Source organism: Polychytrium aggregatum (assembly GCF_025602895.1).
Source record: "Polychytrium aggregatum strain JEL109 chromosome Unknown BJ171scaffold_17, whole genome shotgun sequence".
NCBI lineage: Eukaryota > Fungi > Chytridiomycota > Chytridiomycetes > Polychytriales > Polychytrium > Polychytrium aggregatum.
Genome location: NW_026516219.1, coordinates 308,174 through 332,352, shown reverse-complemented (window position 1 = coordinate 332,352; position 24,179 = coordinate 308,174). Strand labels below are relative to the sequence as shown.

The following is a 24,179-nucleotide window of genomic DNA, read 5'->3' as shown; positions in this document are numbered from 1 at the left end:
CATAGCGCGCTCTCGCTCGGCTCTCGCTCAGAAAAAATGTGTTCCACAAACGCTTGTGCGACGGGCTGATCTGCAGCTCCATCGACCAGTCTCGATCATCTTGCTCCATCGACCCGTCTCCATCGGCTCGCTCCCATCGAGCTGTCTCTGCCTGTTTGTCTCCAGCAGCGTCTCCCCACATGGCCGATATCGAAGACATCGAAGAGCTCACCCTTCCATCCGACGACCCGACGTCGGCCGCAAACCGCAAATCCGTCCACCAGGTCGCCGTCAGGTCGTTCACCCGGCGCTCGGCCACAAACCACAGTTCCGCCCCAGCAGAGCCCCAGCCCGAGCCTATCGTCGGATCTGGTGCTGGCTCTCGAGACTCGTGCACCCCGTTTCTGCCGGGGACGGCCACGGTCTGGGTCAAAACCTGGGGTTGCGGCCACAACAACTCGGATGGCGAATACATGGCTGGCATGCTGGCTGCCCAAGGATACCGGATCGTGCTCGAAGACTCAAAGCGCGGCGAGGCCGACCTGTGGCTTCTGAACTCTTGCACCGTCAAGGGCCCGTCCGAGCAGACCTTTGTCAACGAAATCAACCGCGGGAAGGACAGCGGCAAGAAGGTTGTCGTCGCAGGCTGCGTGCCTCAGGGCAACCCGAGCGGCGCCGCTTGGGAGGGACTGAGCGTCATTGGAGTAAGTATTGCCGATGCCTGAGCCGGCAGCATCTTGGTCAGCGACACTGTTCTTCTATGATCGAACCCGCTCGCAGCCACAGGCTGTGCGGCAGTGGGTGCATCTTTCGGCCTGCGAATGCCTCTTTCCCTCGTCTACAACTGTGCTTGCATGGATCTCGGCCGACAGGTCCAGCAGATCGATCGGGTCGTTGAAGTCGTCGAAGAAACGCTCAAGGGCGGCAGCGTGCGGCTGCTCAAGGAGAAGAAGGACGAGACATCCAAGCGGAAAGCCGGCGGAGCGAAGCTGGACTTGCCCAAGGTTCGCAAGAACCCATACATCGAGATCATCCCGATCAACACGGGGTAGGCTATCCCGACCATGTCGAGCGGGCTGGACCAGTCAAGCGCCGCATGCACTCTGGATTGCTGACGCTGTCTCTCCGGGTTACTTCTGGCTCCCGACACCGTCTCCAGATGCCTGAACCAATGCACATACTGCAAAACCAAGCATGCCCGCGGCGACCTCGGATCCTATGCACCCGAGGAGATTGTCGAGCGAGTCAAGACCGTGCTGTCCGAGGGCGTCATGGAGATCTGGCTGACTTCGGAGGACACTGGTGCCTACGGCCGCGACATTGGCACCGACATTGTCGAGCTGCTCTGGGGCATCGTCGATGCGATGGAGGAACATCCGAACCAGACGGCAATGCTGCGCGTCGGCATGACCAACCCGCCGTACATCCTGGAGCATCTGCCCGAGGTCGCCAAGGTTCTCAGCCACCCGCGAGTTTACTCGTTCCTGCATGTTCCCGTTCAGTCGGGGTCTGACAAGGTCCTGGACGACATGAGACGGCTCTACACCGTCCACGACTTTCGACAGGTCTGCCATATTCTGCGGGAGCGAGTGCCCGACGTCACCATTGCCACAGACATTATCTGCGGGTTTCCGACAGAGTCCGAGCAGGATTGGCAGCAGACGATGGACTTGTTGCGCGAGTACAACTTTTCGGTTCTGCACATATCCCAGGTGAGTCACGGCCGGTGCCCCTCGGCAACGTTGTTCCTGGCTGCGAATCCATCCGAATCGCACTTGCAAATGAGGCCAGGGCTAACCAATTGCCCGTTCCTGTCGTGCCGGATCCGCCTGCGTGGGATCTGAATCGGATGCGCTTGGATCGGATGCGCTGGGATTGCTCCCAGTTCTACCCTCGTCCGGGTACCCCTGCAGCCCGCATGACACGCATCCGGACCGACATTGTCAAGGCTCGCAGCCGAGAGGCCACGGCATACTTCAACTCGTATCCCAACTACGGCGACAAGCTCGGCAGCATTCGCAAGGTTCTTGCGACGGAACTGAGTGCCGACGGCGTCCACTTTGTCAGTCACGACAAGTCCTATGCACAGATCCTGGTGCCCAACGATCCACGGCTGATGGGTCGGTCGTTCGAGGTGCGCATCACCCAGGTGGGCAAGTTCTACATGATCGGGCAAGTGTGCGAAGGCGAATACGAGCGGCTTGAGCAAGAAGATGCAGAGCTTCAGAAGCTGGACAGCTCGGGCCGAGTGGCGATTGTCAACAAGAAAAAGACACCCAAGTTGGTGCGGATGACTCGCAAGATGGTCCGGCTCGATCCCGGTCGAAGCGGCGAAGACTATGGCGACGAGCAAGCGGACGACAGCGCCATCGACGGAGCTGAGCTGAGTCTCGGATCCCAAAGCACAGAGGTCCCGACCCAGTCCGAGCCATTGCAAGACGTTGAGAGCCGGCGCTCGCTCTTGCGATCGTCGGGGTCGCTTGCGGTGCTGGCAACGCCGATGGGAGTCGGATACTGGTCTCTGGTGTCATTGGCCGGTCTCTGGGTCGTGTTTGGCCCATCCTCGGTGCAGCGACAAGTGCGATGGAGCGTGCGAACGGTGGGCATTCTCGCTTGCGCCTGGACAGGGTGGGAGATGCTGCTGGCGATGAAACGGCAAAAGCGATGAAGCGCCAAGAGCGGATCTGAATACAGTCATCCGAACCGAACCGAACCGAACCGAACCGAGCCGAGCCGAGCCAAGCCGAGTCGATGATGCAGGCCACGCAGCCGGGGCGAGCAGTCCGTGATCGGCGAGATCGACCCCACACGTTCCCAGATTCGCTGGCGGCTTTGAGATCGGCGGGCTTGTTCCCAAGCGATCGGCAGAATCCCGGAGCCAGCTTCCGAACCAGTTTCTCTGACGCAAGAATGCATCACTTGGTGCACGACCGGTGCTCCTTCGGGGATGGTGGAAGCTTTTCGTCGACCGGCCGTGGCTGTTCTGGCGGCTTGCAGCGAGCCATACACGAACCCCAAGCGCACGCGCCAGGGGGGCTGCTCGATCCATGGAAGAAGAACCACCTGCGGCGATTGGCAGCGCTTCCGATCGAATCGCAGACGAGCGGGGGTCGTGGGAGCATCAGCATGCGCGACTGCATGCGACGGCCTCGCAGCAGGACCACGGCCAGCGCGTGCGTCCAAGGGCCGTTCCAGAACAGGCCGGCGAAGGACGAGGAGGCGCTTGTCTTGGATCCACCTGCGGCTGGCTGTACATGGGCACAAGGCAAGTGCATGCGCCGAAGAAGAGAGGTTTCCCACGCAGCACGCCGGGTGGCTGGGAGTGCGTGCATTGGCTGGTGCTCTCGGCGGGTCCTCGGCGCGCTCTCGGCCACGTTGGCCACTGCGTTTCAGCCGCTCTCGGCCTCGCTGGCGAGAGCGCATTCGCACGCGGGCCGCTAGTGCTGACGCTGGTGCTGATGCTGCTGAAAATGCCGACGAGTGTGGGGCAGTTGGCAAGGAGCAACGAGCAACAGCAGCAACGAACAGCAATGAACAGCAATGAACAGCAATGAACAGCAATGAACAGCAGCAACGAGCAACAGCTCGGCGTGCGAGTACTCTGGCCACACTGCGATCGACACAGAGGCGCTGAAAGTAACTCGGATCCGACGCACCCACAACGATGCCTGCAATAGTACTCTCAACATCACACCTGAACATCACACCTGAACATCACACCTGAACATCACACCTGAACATCACACCTGAACATCACATCCCAATAGCACACCCGCAATAGCACCCGCAATAGCACCCGCAATAGCACACCCGCAGCCTCCCGATCAGTGCCCAGCAGCGTGCGTCGCACTGTTTGCGCGGCTTGTGTCCGCGCACGTTGTGGCGGGCTGCTGCTCAAGGTGTCCTCTTGCTCTGCTCCTCTGTCCGACGGCCTTCCATTCGATCTGCGCTTTTTCTCTTGCCCTCCCCACTCGCAAAGCGGCTCCCTGGTTCCTGCGACATGCCCATCCCCCATAAAACCCCCGTCCGCCGCGGCATCGCCGGGTTCTTGTCCTTCTACTTCGACAGCAGCTCGCCCTCAGCCATGTCCCCGTCGTTGTTTGGCAGCCAGCAGCAGTTTCTCCCGCTCAAGTCGAGCGTCGACGACAAAGACGACCAGGTCGTATTCCTCGAGGCAGACGACGATCGCAGCGACAAGCCCGAGTTTGGCCATGAGCACTACTCCCAGCGTGGTCCGTGGCTCCGGGCGGCTCTCTTGGGCGCCAACGACGGCCTCATCTCGACAGCCTCCCTTATCATGGGTAATGCGAGCTCCTGCTATTCTTTGCTCTGGCTCGGCAAGCACAGCGCCGCACCCTCGTTGCTCATCAGACCCCGGTGCCTGTCTTGGGCTACAGGCCTTCCTTGACCTGCGGGGGTTGTCTTGAACTCTGGCATTCTGCTAACATCCGTGGCCCACTGCTTCCTCCCAAACTGCTTCTTCCAGGCGCTGCCGGAGCCGATAGCACACGCAACGTCATCTTGCTGACCGGCCTGGCTGGTCTCGTTGCCGGCGCCCTCTCGATGGCATGTGGCGAGTTTGTGTCGATTGCGGGTCAACGCGACGCTGAAGTAGCCGATATGCGACGAGAGAAGGCCGAATTCCTCAAGGGCGAAGAGTATGCCCAACGGGAGCTTGAGGAGCTTGCAGGTATGTGTCGTGTCCTGTCGTTTCCTGTCGTATCCTGTCGTGTCGTGCTCGACTGGTCCGACTGCAGGATCCCAGCCGCATCTCTGTCGTTTTATGCTTCGTCCATCCGCTCATCTCTACTTGTCCATCGTTTCCTCGGCACGCCCATCGCCTTCCGTCGCCTTCCGTGTCCATCCGACCAACAGGAATCTACGAAGCACGAGGCTTGTCCTCGCGGCTGGCCATGGAGGTCGCCAAGGAGCTCCACGAGAAGAACGACCTCGATGGAATCGTCAAAATCCACATGCGAGACGAGCTCGCCATCGACACCGACGATCTGTCCAACCCCTGGCTGGCGGCGATTGTCTCGGCGCTTTCCTTCTCGATGGGTGCTCTGCTACCGCTCCTTGGTACGATGTCCCAGCCATCCATCGCCGTGATGGCTCCCTCAATCGGCAGAGGCACCATTCTTGTCTGGCAGGCTCGGCGACACCACACTCACTCCGTTTCCGTATCCGATCTCGCAGGCGCCTTGATTGCACAAGACCCCAAGACCCGAATCGTCTATGTCGTCGCCATTGCCACCATCAGCCTCGGCGCGTTCGGCATGATTGGTGCCAAGGTTGGCGGTGCCCCGCAGCTTCCCGCTGCCATCCGAGTTATGATCGGTGGTTTGGTGAGTGTCCTCTTTTCGCCCGCCATGCTCTGCTCCTGGCTCGTTTCGCCGCACGGTACAATGGGGGATTGCCCCGACCAAATTTGCAGCCATGAACTGACTCGGTCGCTCGTCGCTCCATGCAGATTGCAATGATCGGCACCTATGGTATCGGTGTGGTCTTCACCACCGTCAACGGCAACGATGTCGCAGCTTCATAACGACGACCCGTCCGACGGCTCGACGCCACATAGCCCCTAATCAGCCTGCCCTGTAGCCATCCCTCTCCTCCCCATCCATTCTCCCACCACTGTGCCTTCTCCCTTGCCCTTCGCCTCTGGCCACACATACGATCCGCTTGCCCGAGGCTCGAGCTCTGTCGCCGCCCCGCCCGCTCGATGATTCCCCCACCCCCACTCGCCCCATAGATGGCATCAACCACCAAGTGTGTGCCGCCAGATCGTCGCTTGCTTGTCTTGCCTGCATTACCAGTCTGTCTCTCCTGCTTTGGCGTCCAAACAAGTCTGCCCTCAAGCCTCGTGTCTGTTGTCTTTGTCTGCCATGTTGCGGATTTGCACTTCCTGGCCCCCCCCCCATGTGCCCATAGTTCAAATTTTTGATTTTGATACAGCATTTTGCAATATAGCCCCATTTACGAAAGCCAAAACCCATGCTGCTCGAATGAATCGCACGGTACCAGCCCCACCCAGCAGCCACAATCCAAGTGAATATGGAGCACTGCGTAGTCGATCCAGAGAGAAACGAGACAGTCACTTTCTGGCATCAGAGGGTAGTGCCTTTCGCTTGCGGTGAACCATCTGGGCGAGAAAGCGTCCTTGATTCAGATCCAGAAACACATCACTGGATGGTCATACCCAGCACACGATGTGTTGAGTGATACCATTCACCAACGACCAAAATCCGGGGTGTCCCGTTTGTATTGGATTGGCTATAAATGGTGAGCGGAAACATCGAATTCCCCCATCCCTTGCTGCTCAAGCCGAGCCAGAGTTGCATCTGTCGTCGAGTCGCATCATGGAGCCTGTGGTCTATCGCGGCTTTGGCCCAGCAACAGTTGTATATTTTCAACCACCTGGCTCAGTTTCCAAAATCGCAAGATGAGAAAGAAAAGGGAGTGAAGGAACGGAGGAGCTGAAAGGGCGTGGGGCTGTGAACACGCAAGAGGAAGGAAGGCGTCTCAAGGTACCTCTTGAGAACCCAGCACGGGTCTGAGGGTCACCGGCAGACATCATAGCAATGTGCACATTCACGGGTTTGGAGAGTTTTAGAAATGATAGTGATAATGATAATGATAATGACGATGGTCGTCGCCGCGGTTGTGGACCATGATTGTGAACTACGACTCTTGGCAACAACAGCACTGGCCGCCCGTCCGATCGTGCTGGGCGAGTTACACGGAGTATTTGGGAGGGTAGCTTGCTGGGGGCTGGGTGCGCTCAAAGCTGCTGGGGGCAGGCTCAATCACACGCAGCTTGTCCATAGGAGCGAAGCCAATGGCCAGCGTTGCGTTGTTTTGCGACTGAACCCATATAGCCCCCGCGACAATGATGCAGGCGATGGAGGCGCAAACGGAAACAAAGGGTTAGAGTGAGTATACCACAAGCGAATCGTCGCTTCGATTGGATGGCACCAGCAGCAAGGAATGCGCACGCTCACCATGGCCCATCCGTTTGGGAAAACCTGCGAGACTGCGATCGTCTGGCCAGCCAAGAACGACAGCTCGGCTTGGTCACGGTCGCCGTTGTGGTCTTGGATGGCGACGTAATGAGCGACGGGCCCGGAAGCCTGGGACATGGAGACACCGATGATCTGGCCGGCACGCGAAGACATGATGCTGTTGCGATAGCTACTATCCTTGCCGCTGCTGTGAGTGTTGCTGCTGCTGTTGGTAAAGGCGGAGCGCATCTCGGCGCTGTGGGATGGGACAGCAGTCGTGGGAACATATGGTGGAATCGCTGAATAGACACCGATCTCGCCAGTGGGAGGCGTGAACGATGCTGCGTTAGGACTACCGCTGGGAACATACGACGGCAACGTGGCGGTCGTTTGCATGCCCGGGTGGACATAGTACGAAGTGTTGTCCGGAAAGGCTGTATACGGTGTCGCCATGGGCATGGGCATGGGCATGGATCTCGGATCGACAAACGGTGCTGGCATCAGCTCAGGCGAGACCGCGGACACGGGCTTGTACAGAGGCGCCGATGGGCTCATCGGGGGAACGAACGAGTTTGGAGTCCGCTGGACAGGCACGTAGGTAGTCGTGGTGGCCGAGGACGGGTTCGTGTTGGATGTCGAAGAGGGCTGTTCGCCTGGAGCAAGACTGCGATCGAGATCGGCGGGAGTAGCGACGGGCTTGTTCTTGTATCTGCGGTATGTGAGAAAGCCGACGACACAGAGACAGAGAGCCACTGGCAGACGAACAGAGCAATCGTGAGTGCACGGCACCGAAAACGGCTCGCAAAGAATGCGGCGCAACGGGGTTCGGAGGATGTGACATGGAACAACAACATGTTGAGCCCGATGGGCGAGAAACAAAGGCCAGGCAGAAAGCTGACTTACCAGCGCCAACGACTGCCCCGATGATGACGGTGTTGCTGGAGGAGCTGCTTGTGCTGACAGGGCCCGCTGGGGGCGAAGCGGATGGGTCCATTGGCGCTACAGTTGCGGAGGGCTTGCGGGTGACCACCTGGTTCGAGGCAAACGGGGCACTGCCGTTCGGGAAGACGGTTGGGATGGCGGTCTTGTTGGCAAGGAAATAGAGCTGGTAGGAGGTCGAGCCTGTATCGGAGAAGCAGTCGGTTGGGCTCTTGGCCAAGGCATTGGGCAGAATGCTGGCATCGAGCTGGCACTGGTTGCAGTTGGCATCGAGACAGCCAAAGGGCTGGATGAACTTGCTGTTGCCGTTCTGGAGCAGGATCGAGTACGCATAGAAGCCGGAGTTGATCATAGTGCAGGCGGTGTAGACGGGACTGCGACACACCGAGCTGACGGTGGTGCAGGTGGCGTCGAGGTAGTTGGGCTGGTACATGAAGCTATCGGTGTTGAAGGACGGATCCATGGACCTGTAACAGAGGACAGGGACATGGTGCGGCGGGTGAGCACGGATGCAGGGCGATGGAGCGGATCGGACATGGCTGGAAATGCAAGCGAGCGAGTGATCCTGCCGGACGATTCCAGTGCTCCAGGATGGCTGGATGCTCCGACACCTTCGGCGAGTTGCATACGATCACACGCCGAGCGAGGAGAGGACGTACCCTGAGCTCTGGAAGCTGAAGCCAGCAGGAGCCAAGGTCAACTGGTCGCTGGAACATCTGGATGCCGTGGGCGACAGCGTGAACGACGAGGTCTGGCAGGACTTGCTGCAGCCCGGGTCCGAGCAGGCCCTGTCGGTCACGGTGGTCTGCGAGGGATCGAGCGAGTAGGAATGGTACGTGGTGTCGCCGTCGATCGAGCCGCATCGCTGCAGAGGCTGGATAAGGTCGCCGAGCTGGGCAACGAGGGTCGAGGGCGCAATGGCGCTGCTCAGACACTGGGGCAGCGTCGAGTTGAGCTTGGAGCTGTAGATGACGAACCAGCTTGACATGGCGAAGGATCACCGAGATGCTGCAGCGTGCCGGTGCGGCGTGGAGGGTGCGAATCTGCGAGCGAGCGAGCAGAGACAGAGACAGATGCACTCTGGACCGAGCTCGATGGGCCAGACGTCGAGGCGACCAAAGTCGACCGGTCGAGGAAAGTAAGGGAGAGAGGAAGAGGGCGAGCGGACCCGAGCCTGCCCGGCTGAAATCGCTGCGTTTCGACGGCTCGGGAACAATGTCCATCCTGCACAGCCTGGACATTTGACGAGCACGATGTGTGGGGGCGACACTCGAGAACAGCGTGATGATGAGTGGGCCGCCGTCCGGTGTTGGGCAACAGTCCGATGCAGGGCAAGCCAGAGTTGCGATTGTGCATGCGGCGGTGGCCATTTGATGTGCGATGGTTGTGTTGGTTGTGCTGGTTGTGTTGGTTGTGCTGGTTGTGTTGGCTGTGCTGGTTGTGTTGGCGAAACAACGGTGCTTTTTGCCTCGGATGCAGAACAACACCAGCAGACTCGGATCCTAAACAACACCGGTATTTTTGACTCTGAAACAACGCCAGCAAGTTTGGATTCAAAACAACACTGGCGAGTTTGGATGTGCGCTGCCCTGCCTCGCCCTGCCCTGCTCTGCCGCACCAACAAACCCGTCGCCATGCGCCGCACGCCGCTCTGGAGGAACAGGTGTGCGGCAGAGCGGCCGCTGCGGACGCCCAGGGGAAAGCAAGCGGACTGCCACACCCAGGCTTTACGGGGGTGTGGCGGATGCATTCGATCCCCCGGACAGCCCCACAGTTTCTCGGTATCAAGATACTCGACCATCTCAGGTCGCTCGGCTCGCAGACACACTGAACACACCGTTTCGGCACGGTAGCAATGGGTCGGAGTCTGTTCAAAACCCGGACATCAATGACAACTTACAGCGTTTCCAAAATGAAATGGGACACCCCCGTTTTGAGCTTTGACTGTGTTGTTTTCTGGATCCTGAATACACACCCACTCATCGCATTCATGGCCAAGCAAGTGTGTCCAAGGGAGACCGAAGTGGTGATTGCCTTTGGGAATGCCTCCTGGAAGCAAGGGAAGAGATATGCTTCCAGTCCCAGGAGACTCTGGTTCGCTCGGTATTTCGAGCAATTCATCCACCACCAGAGACGACCACCAGACCGATCCGTCTCCAAGATCCATGTGTGCTCGGTGAACGAGTTCAACACATCCCAGGTGTGCTCGCATTGTCGGGAAGCCAAGCGACTCGAGAAGGTCGAGCATCTTGATATCGAGAAACCATGAAGCTGTGCAGAGGGTCGAATGCATCCACCACACTCCCACATCGAGACATCAATGCCTCAAGGAACATGATCTCGGTATGCCAGTCGATCATCGCCACAGGAGATCGGCCATGTGTATTCAAGGCTGTGCTTCCCAAACCAACCAAAACCACTCGATTACCAACGAAGACAGGAGTGCAGTGCCATGGCTTGCTCACTGGGGCCTACAGTCAGTCAGCGGGCTTCAGACATCTGAAACCAGGAAGTGATTGTCCCGTTTCTTTCTGGACCGACTGCACAACAGAGTGTCCCCGCCCATCCTTCAAAGTCGATGCTCCTTCCTCGGCAGCGCTGCTGTCTATCCATGCGTCCCAGACACAATCGCCAAGAGGGAGCGAGGGAAGGAAGGCGATGCTATGGATGCCATCCCCTGGCGCTCGCTCGACGCTTGCGGACAGCTACAGAACTGCTCGATGAAGCCTATGGGTAGACTCGAGGCTTATCTCAGTGCTTTGATATCGCCGCTGGACCAACGTCGCCGTGCTGCGACTCGCTGCCAAGCAGACTCGGGACCCAGGCTGCGAGCGCTCTTCCTTGCTTTCCGCCGACGAGCATGGCATCGCTTTGAGCATCGAGCATGCGCAACACCAGCCCGCCGCCTCTCTCGTTAATCGGCCGTGCGGATCATAGATCCTCCTGGGCTGGTGCTGTTGTCCTCCGGCGGTGGGGCTGGATATTCGGTTCCCCCTGGCCTTTGACGGCGCGTGCTTTCCACCCCGGCGAATCCAAATCGTCCATTCCATCAGCCCTGCCTCGCACGAGTTCTCCTTCCTATCTTCGCTGCGTGCTATCCCGGTCGTCATGACCCACCTCACCGGCATGATCCTGGCGGGTTCCGTCGATAGAATTTTCCATATAAATCGCTCTCGCTCCCGCCTCCCCTTCCCGCTTCTTCACCACCTCACTCCAGCTTCCCGCACACTGTCCGGAAATGTCTGCCGTCGAAGCCGTCAAGCAAAAGCGTGCCAAGGCCTACGCCCATCTCGATGAGGCCAAGCTCGGCTGGTTCCACTTGAGAGCCGTCCTCGTCTCTGGTGCCGGTTTCTTCACCGACCAGTATGACAACTTCATCATCAGCTTGGCCCTGCCCATGGTCTACCAGGTCTACTACCCCACCGACAGTACCATGACCAAGTCCAGCTTCACTTCGCAGTTCCCCAACTACGATGCCTGGATGAAGGCTGCCACCTCCTGGGGCAACTTTGTCGGCCAGATTGGCTTCGGTTACCTCGGTGACAAGCTCGGCCGCAAGAACATGTACGGTATCGAGCTGATCGTCATCATCGTCTCGACCATCGGTTCCGCCTTCTCTGCCAGCGCTATTCGCGGTGCCAACATCCTCCAGGTCCTTGCCGTCTGGCGTTTCTTCCTCGGTATCGGTATCGGTGGTGATTATCCTCTCTCTGCCATCATCACCTCCGAGTTCGCCAACGTCAAGTGGCGTGGTATGCTCATGGCCGCCGTCTTCTCCATGCAAGGTGTTGGTATCCTCGTCGGTGCCCTCGTCACCCTCGCCACCCTCGCCGCCCTCCAGTCCTACATTGTTGCCGACCCCGCCTACCTCGACCTTGTCTGGCGTATCATGATCGGTTTCGGTGTCATCCCCGCTATCTCTGCCGTGTACTTCCGTCTCACCATCCCCGAGACTCCCCGCTACACCGTTGATGTCATTGGTGCTGTCGACCAGGCCGCCGCCGATGTCGAGAAGGTCCTCGCCCTCAACTCCACCGCCGATGTCTCCTCCAACTGGAAGGGTGAGGAGGTCGCCGAGACCCGCGCCAACGTCAAGAAGGGTGGCTTCTGGGCCCACTTTGGCCAGTGGAAGCACGGCAAGGTCCTCCTCGGTACCTCCGTTGCCTGGTTCTGTCTCGATGTCGCCTGGTACGGCCTCTCGCTCAACGCCAGCACGATCCTGACGCTGATCAACTGGAACGGCTCCAACTCGCTCCCTCCGTACGACAACTACTGGAAAAAAACCATCGGACAGATCATCATTGTTTGCATGGGCACTCTCCCCGGTTTCATTGTCGCCATTGCCCTGATTGACAAGATCGGTCGCAAGCCCATCCAGCTCGTCGGTTTCATTGTTATTGCCATCTGCCTGATCATCATCGGTGCGGCCTGGGACACCATCAAGAACAACACCGTCTTCTTCGCCATCGTCTACACCATTGCCCAGTTCTTCTTCCAGTTTGGCCCCAACACCACCACCTTCATTGTTCCCGGTGAGGTCTTCCCCACTCGCTTCCGTTCCACTGCCCACGGCATCTCTGCCGGCCTCGGCAAGCTCGGTGCCATCGTCGGCACCCAGACCCTCACTACCCTCTGGGCCAGCAGCCCCACCGTCATCATTTTCATCTTTGCTGGCGTGATGATTGTCGGTGCTGCCGCCACCTTCCTCATTCCCGAGACCAAGGGCAAGACTCTCGAGGAGCTCTCTGGCGAAGACAATGTCTTTCACTCCGAGGCTTGAATGAAACCCCCTCCCACTTGCGACACATCTTGCATCAATCGCTCATAGCCAGAACGCCCGCTTTGCCTTTCTTTTCTTTTGAAAACTCTTTGCTATTACTCCCTTGATTGTCCAAATTACTGCCGGCTATGATTCAAATGTAACCAGAACATATCTCATGTATTCGAACACGCTTGGTCGACAACGACGCGAGCTGCCGAACGTGGTGGCCGGTTCGCCCTGGCGATCTCGGCATGCTTCGACATGCGTCGAGCACGATGCGCGGTGCTTGGGCTTGACTTGGGCTTGACATGGGCTTGACTTGGGCTTGATGGTTTGTGGAACGGATGGGATTGTTTGTGGAACGGATGGCAGGATTCTGCCTCCCCTTGCGCCAATCACCGTGAGAGCCAAGGAAACGCGTCGCCCTGGCGATCGCTAGACTTGGTGGCACGGTGTTGTCATCGCGGCTCAGTCGCCAGGGCTGGTGCGGACACGAGGCCACAGCCAGGATGCGTCCATCCACGAGCAACGGATATAGCGGGCTGGTGCCGATCGCGCCGGTGGATGATGCACTCCGTGGACCATTCCACTGGGCCGGCGCCACCGCCCGTCCAACAAGCCGGTCTAGAAACAGCATACCACAACCGTCCAATATCGTGGAAAATGCTGTTTGCATGTGTGTCGTCGGAGCAGATGCATGACCAGCCCGGGGGCTGCTGCGATTGTGATTACGTGCGATCGTCTTCAAGATATGCTCCGAGTGGCAAGGTGCGGATGAACAGAAAGGTACCCACTCAAAACACGCCAGCACAGCAGAGAGCATTCAAGCACAGCAACACTGAGATCGCTGCTTGGAGAGCGCCGATGGCTACGGAGAAAGAACCTGGAGCCTGTCACTCGCAGAACTGTGTCCGTTCTCCGCGGCTTTGCGGTACCACGACAGAGCAGTCGCCATATCCTTCTCAATGCCGTTTCCATACTCGTAGTTGAGAGCGAGGTTCCACTGGGCGTACACATTCCCTTGCTCAGCCGATTTTTGATACCACTCGATTGCCTTGGGGAGGTCGGAGGCGACCCCGCATCCGTTGAAGAAACAGGCGCCGAGGTTGTTTTGGCCGGACGAATGCCCTTGCTCGGCCGACTTGCGGTACCACTCTATGGCGACGGATGGATCCTGCCCGACCCCGCATCCAGCCTGGTAGCACCAGCCGAGGTTGTTTTGGCCAAACTTGTTGCCCTGCTCGGCCGATTTGCGGTACCACTTTGCTGCACAGGAGTCGTCTTTGGAAACGTGGCTTCCGACCTCATGCATCCGCCCGATCATGTTCTGGGCGTACGAGTTGCCGCCTTCGGCCGCCGCCAGGTACCACTTGTACTTGGCGGGCACATCGATTGGTCGCCCCCATCCTCGGTCGAGGCACTTTCCGAGCCAGTACTGGCTGGTATCATGTCCTTGACCTGCGAGCTCCTCGAACAGATCCGCAGCTCTCTGTTGGTCTTGCGCAGAGCCGAATCCGTGGACATAACACACACCAACGAGATGCTTGCAGAGCCACTGATGCTCCAGGCCCAACTGGCACAGATGGAAGAAATGAGCAGCAGTGGCCGAGTCGGATGAAATCAGTGTGTCAGAGGACATCAATTCATCTTCTCCGAGCCCAAATTCGCTGGTCTTGCTCTGCCGGATCAGCATGATTCCCTTGCCGATGTCGGGAGCTGTTCCTCGGCCAAGGTAGAGGAGCCACCCGAGCATATGGGTGGCAATCGGCTTCGAAATAGGGTCGGTACTCCTTGTGCTAACCTCTCGCCAGTATTCGAGTGCGTCGAGGTCGCTTTGCTGCACACCGAGGCCGAGAAAGTACATCCATCCGAGGTAGAAATAGGCATCAAGAGACTCGTGGTCCGCGGCGGTCTGGAGGAACGTTGCGGCTTCGGCCCAACCGGTGCTGGTGGTGTCCTTGCTGCTCGTTATGGTCTTGGCCACCAGTAAACAGGCGTCTGGGTCGCCTTTCCGAGCGCGCTGCAGCATGAGGCGCGAGACACCAGGATAGGACTCTGATTCCCTCTGTCGAGGCGTTGGAGTGCGGGCATCTTGCGAACTCGCCGACGGGTGAGAGTCGGCTCCTTGCGTCGATCGAGGTTTCGGTTCAGGGGGCGAGTGCAGCGCCTTGAATGGCTCTAGCCAGCCAAGGATCTCGACAAAGGTGGGGCGCTGATCGGGCACTTGATGCCAGCATCGCTCCACCATGGTCCATATGTCGTCGGGGATGTTGTCGATGCGCTTCGGGCGATTTCCTTTACAAACCTGCGTCTCGATAACTCGATCACGCATCGGCTGCCCATCGGTGGTGACCCAGACGGGCTTTGCATCGTTCAGTACCTCGTACATGGTGATAGCAAAGGCATACACATCGGTTTTCATGCTATTGCCACTGGGATTCTCTTCGTGTAGCATCTCAGGTGCTAAATAGCCCTGGGTGCCGCCGATGAGCAGGCTAGACCTGTTCCGCTCCAACGAGGCCGACGTGTGCTTAGTGCGAGAGAGACCGAAATCGGATACCACAGCACGGAGAGACTGGTCCAGAAGAACGTTTGCTGCCTTGAGGTCGCCGTGGATGATTCGTCTGGCGTGGAGATAGGATATGCCAGAGGCCACTTGATACAACAGCGCCAGTTTGCCGCCGAGCGAGCAGGGTTTGTCGGGGTCGGAGACAAAATCGCGGAGAGTGCCGTTGGGCATGAACGGCGAGATCATAAACGGCGAAATTTGGTTGCCGCTTTCGTCCTTGTCGCAGGCACCAAGCAGGGGGAGAATATGGGGATGGCTGAGCTTGTGCCAGATGTTGATTTCATGATGGTACTCGACAAGCTCTCTCTTGTTGTATGTGCCCATAAGCTGCTTGATGGCGACTTTGGAGCCGTAGTACGATCCAGTGTACACCTCACCAAACCCACCACGGCCGATGGGGTTGGCTGAGCGATCGGTGATGTCCTTTGGCGAGACGTACCACGACGGCCTGTTGGCAGCGGGGTCGTCGCCGACCGTTGCTGTGGGAGCGGTGGGCATTGGACGGGCTTGGGGAAGGCAAGAGACGGCGGAACTGGATCAGATGGGTCGAAACGGAGGGAGGGCAGAGCAGGGGCGAGTCGAGTGGGAGAGAGCAGAGCAGGCTGAGGGTCTGGAACAAAAACGGCGATGGAGTGCCCCGAATTGGAAATGGCTGCGCCACATACTGATTTGGCGGCGCCTTGTCCTCTTGTGCCTCCCGATCATGAAACGAGTGCGGGCGGCTGAGATCCCGCAGTGAAGCAGGGAGCGGTGTGCCTCAGAGAGTGGCGGCCGTTCTTGGATTCTGGATGCCCACAGTGCTCGTTCGGGGGAGGGATCTCCTCTTGTATTAAGGATCCATAAAACCTCTGCCCATAGCCACAGCCCAGCAGAAAAACTGCAGCACCTGGCGACCATGGCGGCTCATGGGCCGCGGAACAAACACAAAAAGTCGATGATGCAGCTTGGTCGTGCTTGCGCATTGTCGGGGTTCATCAGCCGCGCGATTGAGCCAGCTCGAGACGAGAGCGGTGACAGGGATGCTGACTGAATGCTCGGAGAGCGCGCAGAGCTACTCCTTGCAGGGGACCCGACACCAGCTGAACGCGGTGTCGGCGATGGAGGAAGCGCCATCCCATACTTGTCCACGGGGACGACATCAGCGGCCCTTGCATCCTTGGGGGCGAGCGGCACATTGGAGTTGCTGGGCAGCAGGGCTGCGGACGGACCAGCTGACTGCGCGCTGATTTCCTGCTCGGTGGGCATCATGCTCTGCAGAGCAATCTTGTCCTGATTAATGATGCATTCCTTCCAAACGTCGACTTCCACCCAGAAAATAGCCCACCGGAGGCCGCGCCACGCGGCTCCCTTGAGAATCTTCCCCAGTCTCGATATCGGAAAGCGGCCGCCGATGCCAATGTCGACGACCTTCAAGTTGGGGCACTTGCCCATAATGATCTCAAACTCGGGAAACTCCAGTAGCGGCGTCGGTCGTAGCGACAATATCGAGAGGGAGTCCATCGGGACACAGCGCGAAAAAAATGCATAAATGTCGAGGGGCAGGATTGCGCCGACGGTGAGGATTTGAAGATTCGCGACTGTTGCCCGATTAAGCGAGTTCAAAAGCTTGCCCGAAACATGCTCGTCGTTTTGCTGCTCCACGAAAACGAGTTGGATTGGAACGGGACCAGTGCCATATGCCACGCCGAACACGGCGTGAGAGTCAAGCCAGTATTGCAAGCGGCGAGTGAATAGACGGTAGATGCAAGTTGATAGGACGGTTCGTGGATTAGTCCGACAGAGTTCATATGTTAGGCATCATGGCCCGGCTCGGCCGCGGGCAAGCTGCTCTGCCGAAGGACGGCCGCTGCGCTCTATCAAACGACAGCTGGACATGTTCGGGCTATCCAGGAAGCTGTCTGCTGCTCGTGACTCACCTCCAAAAGTAGAGTCGTTGGCATCAACCATGGCTCATCCAACCACACCTGGAGTTGCTGCTTGGCTGCACGAATCGTCGGCTTGCTGAGTGGGCGGATTCGGCGAGCCCCGAGTATACACCGATCCATCACAGGTCCCAAAAAGAGCTCCGTCAGTCCAGTAAACTTCTCCAGATCGCCGGAGATGAACATCAAGTTGGTGAGCGTCAGGCTTTGGATGCGGCTGGCGACCTGCGGTTCGGCGGCAAACTCATCCAGCTGGACCATCATATTTTCGAGCCACAGGGTTGTCGGGCTCAGTAGAGCGATCGTCTCGACCAGATGACTTTTTCCGATGAGAGCACTGGGTTCTTCGTCAAGCTCGTGGCATCCTCGAAGGCTGAAGGTGTGGATCGCAGGACAAGAGGCCTTCAAGGCTGTAAAGAACTGCGATGGAATCGCCATGGGCTCGTTTGTCGATATTGAAAGCGAGAAGGTCGTGAGCTGTCGGAATGGGTTCCTAGAGAAGGCCAGGAAGACGCAGACGAAATCAATCAGCAGCCAACTCAAAGCCATGGATCTCGACATTATGCCCGACGGCCCAGGGAGGTACGGGCGCAAGGGCCGAGCCAAGCGGGGGTGCGAACAGGGAGATCGAGACAGGTGCAACGAGGAAATTGAAGCAACAGCAGTGTCATGTAATCTCGGCCTAAGCTCTTGGTCATCTCCAGGAAAACGCAGCGAGCCACCATGATCATCAGCAGCGCATGCATGTCCTCGGTCCATACTTTTCTGATCCTCGGTTGGCTTCCAGAAACGACGTGAGGGCCCCAAGTATGCTCCGGGCAAGGCCAGTGCAATCTACCATGAAGTTGTCGGAGGAGGTCGTGGTTGCCCCCCATTCGCCCTTGCGGATGCAAATGTCGAGCCTTTCCAAGAGCGGAACCGACTCGAGCGAGTGGATCAGGTTCAGGAGATTCACAAAGGCCGTCTCCGAGATACCCGGCACAAGGACCATCAGCGATCGCAGGTTCTCTAGTCGGGTTCGGTCGGATGAATAGAGGGCCAGGGGCTTTTCGAACCCATACTCCATTCTTGCCAAGCGTACGAGCCGATAGGGACTCAGATATCCAGCCAGGTTGAGCGACGATGCAAAGAACAGCCGCAGAGCAGTCTTTCTCCATCGCCGACATACGGCGGACAGGACGAGCTCGCACGGGAGAGAGGCGTGGGGGCTCCAGGCAACCCGATTTGCCCGCTGGCTGGGCGGTAGCTTCGGCAGACGGTCGGCATAGTTCAGCCTGTCGATGATGTCGGGCTGTAGCAGCTTGAAGATCTTCAGGAGGACGTCGTCGGGGAGGTCGTGGATGTCCCGTGGCCGCTCGTGATAGACAGGGCCGTCGTCCGTAAAGTAATAGCCGCCGGGCGGACGTTCAGGCGAAAGCGGGGCCTCCATCGCTTGGATGGCGGGTGATGCGCAGATGGAGGAGGAGACGGGTTGCTGGGCAGGTTGAGCGATCGGGCAGCCAAGAGCACCCTTGATGGCGCGGCGGAGCAGCCGAGCGATCCATGCGACCCCAGACCATCCCACAGCCATTCTTGGTCTGGAGAGAACGGCGCCATCGCCATTCGACAAAGGATGAGGGAGGATGCAGCCAATATCTCTGCCCACTCTTGCCTATCGATTTCGACTCACTCGCCCCCAGTGCCCAGCCGGGGTGCACTAATCCCGAAACCCGCTCTCAGGTCGATCGCCAGCAGCAGGCGCCGCTTCCTCCCTCGAAGCCTTCCTCTAATCTGTCGCCTGTCCGATGCATCTAACACCACCAGCAGTTCTGAGTCTGGTGGCGCTCTAATGGTATCGGTTCTCCTTGGACTCGTAGCGGCTTGTGTGAACAGCTTGCCGATAAGCGTCGCCCGAGTGGCCGAGTCGACTCGACAGGAGCAGCCGAGGAGTCGGCCGACCCAGGCGCTGGCATTGCGGCAAACTGGCAACCAAGCCTGCTCGGCCAGAGAGAGTCGATGTCCTCCCAGAATTTAACCCCAGTGCAAAACAATATTGCGCAGGGCAATACACAGCCGGGAGACAGCTTGTCGGAATGTAGACACACTTGCCAACGTCGCTTTGGGTCAGGGCTGATCACTACAACAACGCTCACAGAGACCGTGTGGGCCGGGTCAAGATCCAGACCATGATCCAGACCAGGATCCAGAACTGGATCCAGAACTGGGTCACTGAAGCTGCTGATCGACAACAAATGGCTTGGCCGGCTGCCCAGGTGCCTGGCAAGCGTAGCGGATTGCTTTATTGCGTCTTGGGCTTGCTGTCGGTCGTTGCCTCGGCATCGGTATGCCCTGGCGTTTGGAGCGAAATCTGGTGCCAGACGAGATTCAAGGTCGGGTGTGCTTGGAATAGGTCCGGGTCAACTCGAAACTTCTCCCGGGTCGATTGCGAGGCCAAAACACCCAACGGAACCAGCTTGGTGCGGTGGTGCCGCAGATCCGAGACTCGAACGAGGTATTCCTTCTTGCCAAACAGATGCTGCGACTTTTCAAAGGCCAAGACCATATCGGCGACCGGGGCCGATCCGATTGACAGCTGTTCGGGTGACGAAGGAGGCGGAACCACCAGGTGTTTGGGGGAAACGGCGTACTGGAAGATGTGCCGGACATAGTTCCGGGTCACAGCCCAGATGGCCAGAGGTGGGAGCGTCATGGCGATGCCAACTGCTCGAGCCGCATGCCGAGCGAGATATTAGCGAATCTGCAACAAGGCTGCGATGTCCACCCGCAGTTGGAGGCGAGACGGAGCAGAGGGCAAACTCAGCTCTGCACGGCCGTACGTTTTGCAAGCGTCCATGGGCTATCAAGGATGCCGTCAAACTTGTAAAGCGCAATGACCGGCGAGGAGAGAGTGATGGCCAGCGTCGGCCACACCAGCGACTTGATCATCGAGAGCTGCGGCCCTGTGTAGATCACCTCGCGATGACGGTATCTGGCCATTTCGGCGACGCCTGGGGATGCTGGGCTCGAGCCCTGGACGATCGTTGGAGGCCTTGCTCCGCCTGGCCGCGTTGACAACAGCCTGCTGATCGAAATGGCCGGGCGGACGAAGCGGAGCATCGCCCGTGGTTGTGTCCTTTGAAGAACGGCGAGCAGATTTGGGCGCATCTGGGTTGATCTGGGCTGATCTGGGTTGATCTGGGTTGATCTGGGTTGATCCGGCGGCAGCGAACCGACAACCAGATCAACGCGGGCCGTCGACAGTCACGTCGGCATCACGATGAAGGCACGTGATATTGCTCTCTGGCCAGATCGGCTGTTGTTCGGGTTTGTGTCGGGCACTCAACATCGACTGCGACCGACTGCAACTGCCTCGGCCAGCCAAACCAGCCATCTGGAACGTTTGAACGGATTGGTAGTGATAAATCCACCAGTGCCGTCGCTGGAAACCAAGGTATACTCATCCCACTCACCGCTGCCAAGTGACTCGGCCACAGCCGCGCCGCATTCGACCGGAATGGTCTGGCTGCGTCTACCCAACGATCTCTCACTCTGCTCTTGATCATTGCAGACCCGCCTGCCCAATAAATGCATGGTGGTGCATCCAACTGCCTTTGGTTACGACTTGCAGCCCATACTCGGCCAATCTGGCGCTTTCGGCCCAGCCTTCGACGTTTCCATAACCATCTGTCCGCCAGCTCAACACCAAGCCCAGCCATGTCGCCCGACACTCCCCCATTGACGCAGATCGGCTGCATAACCCTGACGGAGCAAGAGAGCAAGATTTTCGATATTCTCTCCAAATGCGCCGAACACCTGCACCATCAACAACCGCCAAAGGACGTCACCCTGCGTGTTGCGGGGGGTTGGGTCCGCGATAAGGTGAGTCGGCACAATCAAGTTCCAGGACGATGGGCTGGTTGGTGTTGGCCTTGGGCTCCAGCCTCCGGTCGCGGGCGACCACGGTTGATGGATGCCGTCGAATGCATGCGGTGGCAGAGGATGCGGATAGAGCCACAACAAAAGTGGCTACTCGAAGAACACGGTAGCAGAAGCCGTGGAGGAAATGAGCGTAATGAACCAGGCGACCGCTGGCACCATGCAGCTCACACGGACACAGATGAGCCTGTCGCTCGATGATCTGTGCATCTGTCAGATTGCTATTTCGGCCGCAGCTGCCGCTACCCAGGGCTGACGAGTCCTTTGGATGTTTCTCGTGGCTGTTTCAGCTTCTCGGAATGGAGTCCCATGACATCGATATTGCCCTCGATACCATGATGGGGTACGACTTTGCGCTCCAGGTCAATCGCTACCTGGCCGAGAACGGCTTCGAAACCCACACCCTTGGCAAGATTGACTCGAATCCCGAAAAGTCCAAGCATCTTGAAACAGCGACAACCAAAGTCATGGGCAACTTTATCGACTTTGTCAATCTACGAACCGAATCTTATCGGGAGGATAGCCGTATCCCCATTGTGGTGAGAAATCTAGGTCCTTTGGATAGTGCTGTTGGACTCGCCGGCAGCGGATGGCTTCGAATGTGCGTTGAGGCCATGGTTCCGCCTCGGTTACAGGGCCATCGGTTCGCCTCTGCATCGATGAGTCCCCATGTTGAGTGCAGCCAGCTTCCTTGCGGTCGCTCATTAAATCATGCTTTTGGATGAATCCCCCCCCCAGCGATTCGGCACTCCTCTCGAAGACGCTCAGCGGCGTGACATTACCATCAACGCGCTCTTTTACAACATCCAGAGCAAACAAGTCGAGGATTATACTGGCCAGGTTCGGTTTGTGGGCTGTCGCTTGGCTCGGCATACTCTCGCGCTTATCACAGCAGTCTCAACCTGCAGGAGGTGCTCATCACTGGATATGCTGCCTTTTTTTGACCCAGGGCCTCTCGGATCTTCGCAGTGGGCTCGTCCGCACGCCTCTGGATCCCATTCAAACGTTCCTCGATGATCCGCTTAGGATCCTCCGCGTGATCCGGTTTGCAAGCCGCTTTGGCTACCAGATCGACACAGCGATTGCCCCCGCAGCCGCAAATTCCGATGTCAGAGTATGTTGAGCGGACATGTGCATCATCGACCCACACTTGATGCCCACTTTGGCGGCAGCATCGAGATTGGCACGAAGGATATCATCCACTTCTGACAGTCTGGCGGCAACACCCCGACCCTAGAGTGCCTTTGGCTCAAAATTAAGCCGAGAGCGTATAGGAACCGAGGTGGATAAGATGATGAGGGGGCCAGATCCCCTGCGCTCGCTTCAGCTTGTCTGCGACTTTGGATATTATTCGCTCGTTTTTATGCCGCCAGAGTCGGTCGAGCCAGTGCTCAACGGCGACACTGCGCTCTCTGTTGCGAAGGCTCTTAAACGGTTCGTTCTATCACATTCGCGCTGGACTCTTTGCATGGACCGTGGTTCTTGTTCGTATGATATCGAGGCTGCTGATGGCCCGTGCTAACATGTTTGATTCGCTGTAATCGACCAGTCTCTTGAGCAACGCGCAAGTCTTATCGCGGATTGTACCAGAACATGCCCTGCCACTCTCCGAAGATGACCACCGAATACTCTACCTCTGCGCCTCCATGTGTCCGTTTGCTGACCAAACGTATACGGAGAAAGCTCGCGAGTACCCTGTCAGCAAGTACATGGCGGTCGTTTCCCTCAAAGTAAGTGGAGGAGCGTTGACCATTGCGGCAACAGAAAGTATGCACACGACATCGATGGAGCTGGCTCATTGGATGGACCCGATCCCACTCAAACAAACCCTTGTCAACGTTCAGCTCAATGTGCACGACGGCGATGTCTGCCACGCTCTGCAAGGATTCCAGCCTCTCATCACGAAGCTGTGCCGGGATATCACCCCCATTACCGACCGCAAAACGATCGGCCAGCTCATCCGCAATATCGCCAGCAAGCCCTTGGGTGCGAGGGAGGTCTTCAAACCACTTGGGCCCAAGTGGCCCCTCGCACTTATCTATTCCCTGGCACTAGAAATCAGCCAGCTCGGCGATCCAGCCGACTCCGCTCATCTTGACAGTTAGTATCAGCTTTCCTGCGTATTATTTGGTGATTCTGTCCTTGGTGCAGCGCTGCTGGGCGATGGAGCGCATCCTAAACGGCTCATACCTTGATCAGATCCTGAGGTGTCCAAGACCATCGGAAACTACGCGCTATTCATGCAGAATGTGGCTCGGTATGACATGGAGCACTTGCACGACCTCAAGCCTCTTCTGGATGTAAGCATAGTTTAATGATTGCGGGAGTGTGGAAGCGGCGAGTGTAGCGTGGCTGTCCTGGTGCTCCGAGCTCCTCGCACATGTTGCTAAAGCTCCTCGCACGGCGAGCCTCGCGGCACTCATTAATTGTGGTCTTGGTTGGCGATATCGACGTATACGGTAGGGCAAGGACATTGCTCGGATTCTCTGCATCCGGCCTGGACCGCAGGTCGGAGAATACCTATACCGCGTCATGGAGTGGCAGTTGGAGCACCCCCACGGGACCAAGCCCGAGTGCGAGAGCTGGATCAAGGTTGAGTTTGCTGAAGGAAAGTCTGGCTCAAGACCGTAGATGTGCTTGCTGCCGTCTGGGCAACCCCGATCGCCATTGCGGCTGTCTGTCCTGACATTCTCTCGCCTCTTTGTTGTCATTCCTTATTGGCTCGCCGCCTTCCCTTCGCTCGATTTCATTCCGTTTCCCTCTCTGATGATCCCCTCTCACCGTCGATCACATCCTCATTCTGATACGGCAACGTTTTTCTATTGAATCGTCATTCCCGTTTTCCGCTCGCTATAACCTGTTATGGTGGTTGTTGCGCTGCGAATGGCCAATCGATATGCCTCCCGTGTGTCCTTTGGCATCTGGCTTACAACATGTCATGTTTCGTCCTGGATCACCCATGCCTGTGCTGCCGTCACAGTTATCGAGGCGGCTCAGAGCCGCCCTCGAAAAAAGCCACGGAGAGAATAAAGCGGTCGACTCTTCCAGTCCGGAGATTGTAGGCACTGCGAACACGTGTGTATTCAGATACC

The 24,179-nt window shown here is 58.0% G+C and overlaps 10 protein-coding genes across 10 annotated transcripts; 4 read left to right on the top strand and 6 right to left on the bottom strand.

Annotated features, from left to right (window-relative positions):
* Positions 1-85: 85 nt before the first annotated feature.
* Positions 86-2,660, top strand: BJ171DRAFT_90497 (uncharacterized protein). The gene is made up of 4 exons (XM_053115981.1): positions 86-683; positions 852-1,027; positions 1,139-1,691; positions 1,865-2,660. Exons 1-4 carry the CDS (start codon positions 180-182, stop codon positions 2,645-2,647), a joined length of 2,016 nt encoding a protein of 671 aa, XP_052966920.1. The 5' UTR covers positions 86-179; the 3' UTR covers positions 2,648-2,660.
* Positions 2,430-3,731, bottom strand: BJ171DRAFT_90505 (uncharacterized protein). The gene has a single exon (XM_053115982.1). It carries the CDS (start codon positions 3,679-3,681, stop codon positions 2,674-2,676), a length of 1,008 nt encoding a protein of 335 aa, XP_052966919.1. The 5' UTR covers positions 3,682-3,731; the 3' UTR covers positions 2,430-2,673.
* Positions 3,732-3,916: 185 nt separating this feature from the next.
* BJ171DRAFT_503816 (VIT family-domain-containing protein) lies at positions 3,917-5,968 on the top strand. The gene is made up of 5 exons (XM_053110897.1): positions 3,917-4,280; positions 4,466-4,669; positions 4,855-5,058; positions 5,176-5,324; positions 5,450-5,968. Exons 1-5 carry the CDS (start codon positions 3,980-3,982, stop codon positions 5,522-5,524), a joined length of 933 nt encoding a protein of 310 aa, XP_052966918.1. The 5' UTR covers positions 3,917-3,979; the 3' UTR covers positions 5,525-5,968.
* A 315-nt stretch (positions 5,969-6,283) lies between these two features.
* BJ171DRAFT_567868 (uncharacterized protein) lies at positions 6,284-9,053 on the bottom strand. The gene is made up of 4 exons (XM_053113493.1): positions 8,579-9,053; positions 7,884-8,386; positions 6,981-7,732; positions 6,284-6,843 (listed from the first exon to the last, which is right to left on the bottom strand). The coding sequence occupies exons 1-4, from the start codon at positions 8,905-8,907 to the stop codon at positions 6,715-6,717; spliced, it is 1,713 nt and encodes a 570-aa protein (XP_052966917.1). The 5' UTR covers positions 8,908-9,053; the 3' UTR covers positions 6,284-6,714.
* A 1,964-nt stretch (positions 9,054-11,017) lies between these two features.
* On the top strand, positions 11,018-13,061 carry BJ171DRAFT_90473 (major facilitator superfamily domain-containing protein). Its single transcript, XM_053115980.1, has 2 exons — positions 11,018-12,330; positions 12,355-13,061. Exons 1-2 carry the CDS (start codon positions 11,158-11,160, stop codon positions 12,697-12,699), a joined length of 1,518 nt encoding a protein of 505 aa, XP_052966916.1. The 5' UTR covers positions 11,018-11,157; the 3' UTR covers positions 12,700-13,061.
* Positions 13,062-13,386: 325 nt separating this feature from the next.
* BJ171DRAFT_503807 (uncharacterized protein) lies at positions 13,387-15,376 on the bottom strand. The gene has a single exon (XM_053110896.1). It carries the CDS (start codon positions 15,134-15,136, stop codon positions 13,550-13,552), a length of 1,587 nt encoding a protein of 528 aa, XP_052966915.1. The 5' UTR covers positions 15,137-15,376; the 3' UTR covers positions 13,387-13,549.
* A 12-nt stretch (positions 15,377-15,388) lies between these two features.
* Positions 15,389-15,697, bottom strand: BJ171DRAFT_406436 (kinase-like domain-containing protein; the record flags this gene model as incomplete). Its single annotated transcript, XM_053107242.1, has 1 exon — positions 15,389-15,697. A coding segment is annotated over one exon (309 nt), but the record flags the coding sequence as incomplete, so codon positions are not given.
* A 307-nt stretch (positions 15,698-16,004) lies between these two features.
* BJ171DRAFT_598859 (uncharacterized protein) lies at positions 16,005-19,232 on the bottom strand. Its single transcript, XM_053114878.1, has 3 exons — positions 17,934-19,232; positions 17,167-17,665; positions 16,005-16,882 (listed from the first exon to the last, which is right to left on the bottom strand). Exons 1-3 carry the CDS (start codon positions 18,740-18,742, stop codon positions 16,154-16,156), a joined length of 2,037 nt encoding a protein of 678 aa, XP_052966913.1. The 5' UTR covers positions 18,743-19,232; the 3' UTR covers positions 16,005-16,153.
* A 155-nt stretch (positions 19,233-19,387) lies between these two features.
* Positions 19,388-20,521, bottom strand: BJ171DRAFT_503802 (uncharacterized protein). Its single transcript, XM_053110895.1, is given in 3 exon segments — positions 19,388-19,872; positions 19,989-20,357; positions 20,368-20,521. The coding sequence occupies 2 exon segments, from the start codon at positions 20,314-20,316 to the stop codon at positions 19,451-19,453; spliced, it is 750 nt and encodes a 249-aa protein (XP_052966912.1). The 5' UTR covers positions 20,317-20,357; positions 20,368-20,521; the 3' UTR covers positions 19,388-19,450.
* Positions 20,504-24,143, top strand: BJ171DRAFT_503798 (uncharacterized protein). The gene is made up of 11 exons (XM_053110894.1): positions 20,504-20,602; positions 20,720-21,030; positions 21,378-21,626; positions 21,826-21,927; positions 22,037-22,201; positions 22,325-22,521; positions 22,637-22,817; positions 22,932-23,187; positions 23,287-23,387; positions 23,551-23,693; positions 24,066-24,143. The coding sequence occupies exons 2-11, from the start codon at positions 20,737-20,739 to the stop codon at positions 24,115-24,117; spliced, it is 1,740 nt and encodes a 579-aa protein (XP_052966911.1). The 5' UTR covers positions 20,504-20,602; positions 20,720-20,736; the 3' UTR covers positions 24,118-24,143.
* Positions 24,144-24,179: the final 36 nt, after the last annotated feature.

Excerpts from the sequence above, each read along its gene's own strand:
- BJ171DRAFT_90497 (XM_053115981.1), top strand. The coding sequence starts at position 180 with ATGGCCGATATCGAAGACATCGAAGAGCTCACCCTTCCATCCGACGAC. Across the intron at positions 684-851 it reads AGGGACTGAGCGTCATTGGA|GTCCAGCAGATCGATCGGGT; the intron begins GTAAGTATTGCC and ends CTCGGCCGACAG. Across the intron at positions 1,692-1,864 it reads CGGTTCTGCACATATCCCAG|TTCTACCCTCGTCCGGGTAC; the intron begins GTGAGTCACGGC and ends GATTGCTCCCAG.
- BJ171DRAFT_90505 (XM_053115982.1), bottom strand. The coding sequence starts at position 3,681 with ATGTTCAGGTGTGATGTTGAGAGTACTATTGCAGGCATCGTTGTGGGT.
- BJ171DRAFT_503816 (XM_053110897.1), top strand. The coding sequence starts at position 3,980 with ATGCCCATCCCCCATAAAACCCCCGTCCGCCGCGGCATCGCCGGGTTC. Across the intron at positions 4,670-4,854 it reads GGAGCTTGAGGAGCTTGCAG|GAATCTACGAAGCACGAGGC; the intron begins GTATGTGTCGTG and ends TCCGACCAACAG. Across the intron at positions 5,325-5,449 it reads GAGTTATGATCGGTGGTTTG|ATTGCAATGATCGGCACCTA; the intron begins GTGAGTGTCCTC and ends CGCTCCATGCAG.
- BJ171DRAFT_567868 (XM_053113493.1), bottom strand. The coding sequence starts at position 8,907 with ATGTCAAGCTGGTTCGTCATCTACAGCTCCAAGCTCAACTCGACGCTG. Across the intron at positions 8,387-8,578 it reads TTCAGCTTCCAGAGCTCAGG|GTCCATGGATCCGTCCTTCA; the intron begins GTACGTCCTCTC and ends CCTCTGTTACAG. Across the intron at positions 7,733-7,883 it reads CGGGGCAGTCGTTGGCGCTG|TGGCTCTCTGTCTCTGTGTC; the intron begins GTAAGTCAGCTT and ends TTCGTCTGCCAG.
- BJ171DRAFT_90473 (XM_053115980.1), top strand. The coding sequence starts at position 11,158 with ATGTCTGCCGTCGAAGCCGTCAAGCAAAAGCGTGCCAAGGCCTACGCC. Across the intron at positions 12,331-12,354 it reads TTGTTATTGCCATCTGCCTG|ACCATCAAGAACAACACCGT; the intron begins ATCATCATCGGT and ends GCGGCCTGGGAC.
- BJ171DRAFT_503807 (XM_053110896.1), bottom strand. The coding sequence starts at position 15,136 with ATGCTACACGAAGAGAATCCCAGTGGCAATAGCATGAAAACCGATGTG.
- BJ171DRAFT_598859 (XM_053114878.1), bottom strand. The coding sequence starts at position 18,742 with ATGGCTGTGGGATGGTCTGGGGTCGCATGGATCGCTCGGCTGCTCCGC. Across the intron at positions 17,666-17,933 it reads GCCAACCGAGGATCAGAAAA|GAACCCATTCCGACAGCTCA; the intron begins GTATGGACCGAG and ends GGCCTTCTCTAG. Across the intron at positions 16,883-17,166 it reads CAACGACTCTACTTTTGGAG|CAAAACGACGAGCATGTTTC; the intron begins GTGAGTCACGAG and ends TTCGTGGAGCAG.
- BJ171DRAFT_503802 (XM_053110895.1), bottom strand. The coding sequence starts at position 20,316 with ATGCGCCCAAATCTGCTCGCCGTTCTTCAAAGGACACAACCACGGGCG. Across the intron at positions 19,873-19,988 it reads CCCATGGACGCTTGCAAAAC|TTGGCATCGCCATGACGCTC; the intron begins GTACGGCCGTGC and ends CGGCTCGAGCAG.
- BJ171DRAFT_503798 (XM_053110894.1), top strand. The coding sequence starts at position 20,737 with ATGCATGGTGGTGCATCCAACTGCCTTTGGTTACGACTTGCAGCCCAT. Across the intron at positions 21,627-21,825 it reads ATAGCCGTATCCCCATTGTG|CGATTCGGCACTCCTCTCGA; the intron begins GTGAGAAATCTA and ends TCCCCCCCCCAG. Across the intron at positions 23,188-23,286 it reads CGACTCCGCTCATCTTGACA|ATCCTGAGGTGTCCAAGACC; the intron begins GTTAGTATCAGC and ends TACCTTGATCAG.